Raw genomic sequence first — 8,303 nt, forward strand, 5'->3', positions numbered from 1 at the left:
TTGATGGATTCTTTTTTTCTTTCTTTTTTTTGACCAGAATTTATTTAAATTAAAATGGGCTGTGAAGATAACAACCAACTTGGGACCTGAGATTCCTGGACCAGCCCTTTTCCTGATGAGACTGCAGTCATGTCTTTGGTTGTGAAATGTTTTGGCCATGGGAAAGCCACTGGTGATTAATAGGAAGAAATGATAACATATTCTGGCATCCCCCAAACCAACCTGCTCACAATTCACCACATCTAAGCCAACGACAGAAGATAAATTATTTATTGGGTGTCAGAGCAGTGACATAGTTAGCAAATCTGGTGCAATGAGCAAGACCCCAAAGGCTTACCAGAAACCGCAGGACATAGGTCTGAAAACTGAACATCCCACTCCAAACCAGCAGATTCCAGTGAGCTGGTTGCCAAGTTGAACAAACAAATGGGGAAGCCAAATTTCATGTGTTTGTGTAAAAGGAGGTTCAGGATCGCCCTGGACTGTGCCCAGATTAGGAGTCTGAGGCCTGCGTGGACCATTAGAGCCTGAAAAGCCAACATTCGCTCATCATTGTTTGCAAGAAGGGGAGTGGAAGCAGATGGTGCCCTGAGGGAACAGGATAGCTGGCAAATAATGATCTCCTTTTATCGTAACAAAACAAGTTGTAAGGAAATTAAAGGAAACTATGAGCACAGGGGAAGAAATGGATGAAGGCGACAAATGGTATTTGGGGGATTTACAGATGGATCCTCTGTTTTATTAATACATAAGCATTTTGATATAGCAATATGCATTGTTGTATGTCTCTGTATATGTGCTGGTTACTTTGGGAAAGTCAGAGTGTTATATACCTATATGTATATTTTTATGTTTCTTTATTTATATTATTTATTGCTTTATGCAATAAAGCATTGTTTGGTGGGGCCCACCTCTCTTGCTAACTTTACACTGTTCTCTTCCCTTTGGAACAGCTTTACTCATTTAATAATTGCAATGGTTCTATCTATCTTTACAGCTCTATATTCTATTTTTGTAACCCGACCCGGGACCTTATGGTGGACGCCAGCAAAGAAATCTTATAAACAAGCAAACAATATGCTTACAAGTTTTTTTGTCAGGGAAGTGGTATGCAAATCTCATCAAATAACAAGGAAATTATTGATGGATTGATTTGTTTGTTTGCTTTTTTGTTTAGCACAATGTTTCTGCACCACCAACTCTCACACACAAAAATCATGGTGGCATGAAATAAAACAATCAGAACACCATACATATATAAAATTCGGAACAAATGTTCAGCTCTGAATCCTAGATCAATGGAGCTAAGATAATGACCAAAGAGAATTGCACATTTCATAGCCTAGGGTGCATAGTGAGGGCCCCCGGCTGCTGAGCAAGTAGGGGTGCTTACAGGTTGACAGCCCCGGACCCCACTGACCACAGTACATTGTTCACTGACTGCAGTTAGCTTGTTTGCAAACCACTCTGCCCAGGGTGGATCGCATGTGCAGTGGGAACCATAGGTCTCATCAGCCCAGAACTCCTCTCCGGGTTTGTAATAGAGCCCATTATAGGTGCAGCCACAGCTCCCGACAGGCACACACTTCTCAACGCTGAGGATGTAGCCATCATTGCACTGGCAGGTTTCCACACATGGCTGTTCTCAGGCAGAGGGAGCATTGCGATCGGCACAACTGGCAGGGCAGGCACTGCCACAAAACTCATAGTGGCTATTCTGAGGGCATGGCAAGGCTTTGAGGAGGAGAAGAATAGCAAGAATTTAACAACAGATAAAATGGCCTTCAGTTACTGCCCAGAAGCAGCCACTTTGTTTGACAATGGGCGATGCTGTTGTTGTTTAGTTGTTTAGTCGTGTCCAACTCTTCGTGACCCCATGGACCAGAGCACGCCAGGCAGTTCTGTCTTCCACTGCCTCCCGCAGTTTGGACAAACTCTTGCTGGTAGCTTCGAGAACACTATCCAACCATCCTGTCCTCTGTCGTCCCCTTCTCCTTGTGCCCTCCATCTTTCCCAACATCAGAGTCTTTTCCAGGGAGTCTTCATGCTACAGTAATCTTAAAAGCTGGCATGCAGTGCTGGAAGGCAAAAAGGTGGAAATATTGGGAGTGGGAGAAACCACAGGATATAGGGATATTTAAATAAGATGTAGCTTACTTTAACCATACAGTCTAGTAGCACAGAAGACTAATAATAATAAATTTTATTCATACGCCGCCCTCCCCAGCCATATATTATGCACAGATTGGGATACTTACTACAGGAGCAAAGGGCTGTGGAACCAATGCCAATGAAAGGTGAGACTCCAAAGATCAAGAGTCCAAAAGGAGTACTGGGATGCTCTACAGAGACAGCATTAGCATTTCTGCCCAAACTGAGCTGAAAAGAATATTCTGTTCCAGGAATTGGTCTCCACTCAGTGTTTGTAAAGACTTTCTTCTCTAATCTGATCCGACTGGAAACCGAGGTTTTGGCTTTGACCACAGCAAAGTTTGCAAACCGTCTTATCCCACCAATACGATATGATGTGCAATAGCTGGTTAAGGCTGGAATATTGATGAGGAATGATTCATGCATGACGTTTTGGTTTTTTGCACCAGTATAGAAGAAAAGGACCTGGATTCCTGCATCGGCAGAGAAGTAAAGTGGCTGAGAGGGTTGCATTTTGAACTGGATGACTTGCCCAGCATTTGCCTGACGGGAACCCTGAGTGCTCCCAGAATGGTATTTGATCAAGGTATTTTGGGAAGCAATGACATACACAATGTCAAATTTGGTTTGGAAGGCGAGGGGGATGGGAACTATGAAGTTGGTACCCCAGCTGGAAACAGGCAAGAGCTGCTCAACAACATGGTCGCAAGTTGTGAATTGCATGGCGCAGCTGTGCCCACTCAAAACAGCCACAGACACAATTGATTCAACCTTGGTGCCTGATAGATCAAATGAGCTTTGAAGCTGGATTACTTGGAAGGCTTTGAGGTCAACAACAAGCTTGCTTCCTGAGATCGAAGGTACATTCTTTCACCTTTGGTGGACATGCCCAAGGATTAAGACTTTCTGGGAGATGATCTATAATGAAATGAAAAAGGTATTTAAATATACCTTTCTGAAGAAACCAGAGGCCTTTCTCCTGGGCATGGTCGGCCAATTGGTGTCAAAGAAGGATAGAACTTTATGTATGCTACAACAGCAGCAAGAATACTTATTGCAAAGTACTGGAATGGCAGATGAAGGTGATGGACTACATGGAACTGGCGGAAATGACTGACAGAATCCGAGACCAGGGAGAAGGGTCGGTGGAGGAAGATTGGAAGAAATTTAAAGACTATTTACAGAAACATTGTAAAATTAATGAATGTTAGAAGGATGTTGGAATGAAGTTATGTGGTTTTAGCAGAAATGTTATAAGGGTTTAGGAAAAAAATAGACTGTTAATTGGTGAAAGGAGGGAAAGTAAAGTTATATCATATTAAGAGAAATTACAGAACAAAAATTGGAAAAGATGGAAAGGATTTGCTGAAATAGTTAACCGAATTAGAATACAAAAAAGGGAGGTGTGAGGAGGTCAAGGAAACAAGCAAATGAAAGATAAGTTATGGGAAGATTAGTTGTGGGTTTTTGTTTTTTGTTTTCTTTCTTCCTTATTGTGATGTGTTGTTTTGTTTTTGTTTAATATGGTGTTTTTATTTTTGTTTTTTGTAACCTTTAAAATTTTAATAAATATTATTTAAAAAAAAAAACCAAGCTTGCTTCCTGCAGGATAACCCTTCCCTTTGAATGTCACAGCCCCTTTCAGGTGAATAGTGACTCGAGTGGGAGATTTATGGGCTACAACTGCAAATTCTTTGAAATTGTGAGGCATGTGATTGCTTGCTGGGGTTACCACATAATACAATGTGCCCAGCTGTTGGACTGGGTACACAACTGTGGCAGCACTTGTGACGGCCTTGTAATTGATGGAAAAGACAGAGAGGTCTTTGTCAGCTTGAATCCACACAGTCTGATAAAAAATGTTGCTCCCCCTCATCTCTGAGGAGGCTGGGACCACAACAGACACGGTCTCTTTCTCATTGACAGAAACCATTTTCTGGAATGTAGACTTGTTCACTGTGACTGTGACGGTGGTGGCAGGTTGATATCCAGTGATAAGCAGCTCAAATGAAACATTGTGCTGGCTTGGCAAGTAGTTCTTCAGGAAGGCTGTGACAAATTCTCTCCCACAGGTACCGGTACTTGCTCCACAATACCCTGAAAGGCAGATTGAAATGGATAATCAGACAAGTGCAGACATCTCAAAGCTGTGCTCTAAGAAGTTTTGTTTGTGGTCTTGAGAGGCCTGAAGAGAAACTTCACTATCTAATCCCTCTTGTTCTAAGCAAGCTGAATTGAAAGAGCATCTGGTAAACATGTTCCTTCCTTTCACTATAAACCTCTGCCATCTTCCCTTATCATGTGTAAACCTAAAAGTAAACAGAAGAGCATCTGACAATTCCTAGAAATAATCCACCAAGATATGATTATCTACATGCCACTCCTTTCTATACCACCCAACCCCCATAATTACCCTCAATATATCTTATAGCTCTACAATTCTATGATTCTAAGTTTCAGTTGTCTGACACTCTTGCCAGCAGAATTCAAAATAATCTTTCCCCCATCGCACTTGGACAACAGAATAAGATTTTTCCAGAAGCTATTTCACAGAAGAAGAAAATGACAAACTTTTCGTGGCTTTCGTGGCACCATTTAAAAACTTTGAACACTCATTCACTGTTAGGAAGCCAGTATTTATAGTTTTTGTTTCTATGTTAATTTTAAAGCCAAATTTAGCCATAAGATGTGATGCTCTCTCCTTCCTAGTTAGGCATCTTTTGGATACCAAACAAGCCTCATCCTTCACATCTAGACATTTTATAATAAACAGCAGTTCATATAACTTTATGTCACACATCGGAAAAAATGAGAGTGACATGAATTGGAAACATGGCTGATTAATATTTGGCAAAGAGACTATTGTTTTATTGAAAAAATGAGGTTTTAAAATATGTTGTTGTTTAGTCGTTTAGTCATGTCCAACTCTTTGTGACCACATGGATCAGAGCACGCCAGGCACTCCTGTCTTCCACTGCCTCCCCAGCTTGGTCAAACTCATGCTGGTAGCTTCGAGAGCACTGTCCAACCATCTCGTCCTCTGTCGTCCCCTTCTCCTTATGCCCTCCATCTTTCCCAACATCGAGGTCTTTTCCAGGGAGTCTTCTCTTCTCATGATGTGGCCAAAGTATTGGAGCCTCAGCTTCACGAATGGAGAGGTTGGATCTTCTTGCAGTCCATGGGACTCTCAAGAGTCTCCTCCAGCACCGTAATTCAAAAGCATCAATTCTTCAGCGATCAGCCTTCTTTATGGTCCAGCTCTTACTTCCATACATCACTACTGGGAAAACCATAGCTTTAACTATGTGGACCTTTGTCGGCAAGGTGATGTCTCTGCTTTTTAAGATGCTGTCTAGGTTTGTCATTGCTTTTCTTCCAGGAAGCAGGTGTCTTTTAATTTGGTGACTGCTGTCACCAAAGCATTCTGGGGCAGGGGGTGTACTTAATTTTCTGGGATCTTCTTAATTAGCAAACCTGTGTTTAAAGAGCAGGTTGATATTTACTAAATAATAAAATGTAAGGAAGTTGTCATGCTGCTGTTTGTGTATCTACCCACAGGTGGTGCTACAAACTGCAGCATGATGATGGGACAGCAGTGTTGGAGGAAGAGGGAGACAGGGCAAAGGCAGGCAGGAGCTCAGTGAGTGAACAAGTGCCCCAGACAGGCAGGTGAGCAAGGTGCCCCAGGTAAGCTGCAGAGCAACAGCCAGACCAGGGCAGCTCCCCAGGAACTGAAGCTGCTGCTGTTCACCTCATACCTGTTTTGACCTCAGCAAATTCAGAGGCCAAGGAAAAGAGAAACAGATGTGGCAATTTGCCCAAGATGAGCCACAGGCTGTGCAATGTCAGCACACCATGCGACATGTGCAAACAACATCAGCATGCCCCATGGCAGATGCGCATGACGTCAGCATGCCCTGCCGCATGCTTGTCCTGTGTCACATGCCACAGTGCATGCTGATGTCATGGAGCATGCTGATGTATGCTGTGGATACATGGAACTTTGAGGGGTCCCAGGCCCTTTGCTGAACTTTTTTGGGGGGCACCCCTCTTGGCCCCCTTTACTTGGCACTGTTGTTCCTGACCATTGGCAGTGCTGGCTGGGACTGATGGGACAACATTGGGACATAGGTTCCCCACCATGGTAGGGACTGGGCATGTGGTAACTCGGCCAACAGTCTAAGGTTACCAGACGTCCCCGTTTCCTGGGGACAGTCCCCAGATTGACAAATCAGTCTCCATACAAAATCCATTGAAGTTGATAAGTGTCCCCCGATTCATTGAAAAAAATCTGCTAACCTTACACTAGGCTCTGTGCCAGATAGCCACAGTCATGGAGTAGATTTTTCAGTCAATGAAAAATGCACCAGGCTGTGAGTAAGTCCCTGTTCTGTCAGCATCTGCAACTGCCCCACAGAGACAACAGTACAAGAAAAATCTCCCTTGTAGGGTCAACCTGCCAGTTGCTGGTTAGTACCAAACTCACCATATAGGAGCACTAGCTAGTTCCAAAGCAGCAGCAGCAGCCTCTTTGCCATGACTACAAAACAGCAGAAGAAAGTGGTTCAGGTAATCTGCAGATTTAATATAAGTTTCCCCTTCCCCCGGCACTCTGATCATTTGCTCCTTGAACATCTACAACATACCTTCTAGAGCCTGCAAGACGACATATGAATTCTGGCTCCCACAGCTCCTTTTACCTAGCTCAACAAATTGTAATCATTCTAACTCCATTTCTTTCAAACAGCTACAACTACGGTTATACAAAAAGCTCTTTTGGCTAGTTCAAGATGTTTCACAAGGAATTAATTCCACTTTTTGCTCATCCCTTTACAAAACAAAGTTAGTCAGTTCCCATCGAGTTGACAGTTCAGCTCAGGTTCCTTCAAATGATTGTTGTCAAAAAGTTATCAGCATTCAGAATGCTAGAAGCTGCTCTGCTAAATATGCTTAAGAAGACTAGTAAAACGTCAACATACACAGTGGAATACGAACTGATTAATTTATTTTGCTCAACAATTCTGTTTTTTAAACTTAAAGGCCAAAAAAAGCCTAAAGCTAAAAGAAAAGAAAAAGCAGGTGTAAGAGAATGAAGCAGCACACAGACACAGAGTAAATGATATAAAACCAGAGCAGAGCAGCACACAGACACAGTTTAATTAATTTAAATCCAGAGAAGAGCAGCACAGCACAGCACGCACGCACACACAGAGTGACTGCCTTGAGGTCGGAGAAGTGCAGCACGCGCACCCACAGGGGCTCTATTGCTGTAAAGCAAAAGGCTTCAGAAACAGAAACGAAGCTAGGAACAATCAGGTAAGAAAAAAGGGGGAAATTAGAAGGCGAAAGAAGGCAAGACTTCCCTTTCTCAGAAATCTTCCTCAAGGTCCACGTGGTCGCTTCTCGCTGCAAGAACACGGAAGGGAGGGAAAAAAAACAACCGCTCAGCTGCTGGGCGAGGGGAAAAGAGGGCGGTCCCTGGGCGTGCCTGGCCTTAAGTAGCCCAGGCCGCGCCTCCCCTCGCCCGCCGATTGGCGGGCTGGGTTGCAGGCACGCCCAGGGATTCCCCAACTCTCGCGGGGGGCGAGGGAAGCCCCCCGCGAATGTGGGAGTGTCCTGCCCACAACACCCTCTCCTCTTCATGCTCGGAAAGGGCTTTGTCGTGTTGTGCTTTAGAACTCCAAAAGTTGATCACACCTTAACTCATTCTTTGCCAACATGGTGTCCTCTAGATGCTTTGAACTACTGCTGCCATTAGTCCCAGCTGTGGTTGTAGTCCAAAACATCTGGAGGGCACCAGGTTGGCAAAGCTCTCCAGTCACTTCCACCGGCTGTATAGTTCTGAGGTTTGAACTTTTATCTTCCTACCAAGTGGCATGTAAATCTTACAAAAAAAAAACCCATTCCAAATGGCTCTTCTGCGGGCCAAGGAGCACCAGGCATGCAGGTTGTTTACCTCACCCAACATCAAAGCAACACTAACTCAGCAAAGAAAGGAAGTGATCTCACTCACCTACTGAACGCATCTCACTAGTTCAGCATTCACAGGAGCTGGGCTTCTATAGTAGCTTATCCTTTAATGGCTCAGCCAGTGTCATAAGACTTTATAACTGATAGTTCTAAACAGGAAATCCTGCTAACTGACAGCCCTA

At 43.8% G+C, this 8,303-nt stretch overlaps 1 protein-coding gene across 2 annotated transcripts; it reads right to left on the bottom strand.

Annotated features, from left to right (window-relative positions):
• Positions 1–89: 89 nt before the first annotated feature.
• LOC309345802 (IgGFc-binding protein-like) lies at positions 90–8,303 on the bottom strand. Of its 2 annotated transcripts, XM_081869201.1 has the most exons (4): positions 8,165–8,264; positions 3,742–4,248; positions 2,259–2,987; positions 90–1,676 (listed from the first exon to the last, which is right to left on the bottom strand). In XM_081869201.1, exons 1-4 carry the CDS (start codon positions 8,175–8,177, stop codon positions 1,447–1,449), a joined length of 1,479 nt encoding a protein of 492 aa, XP_081725327.1. In that variant the 5' UTR covers positions 8,178–8,264; the 3' UTR covers positions 90–1,446. The 2 variants fall into 2 exon arrangements, 1 of the variants encoding a protein (XP_081725327.1); XR_014158366.1 differs by lacking the exons at positions 90–1,676; positions 2,259–2,987 and adding an exon at positions 6,638–6,691 and having other exon boundaries at positions 4,102–4,248; positions 8,165–8,303.

This window comes from Podarcis erhardii (genome assembly GCF_964252035.2).
Source record: "Podarcis erhardii genome assembly, chromosome: 7".
Classification (NCBI taxonomy): Eukaryota; Metazoa; Chordata; class Lepidosauria; order Squamata; family Lacertidae; genus Podarcis; species Podarcis erhardii.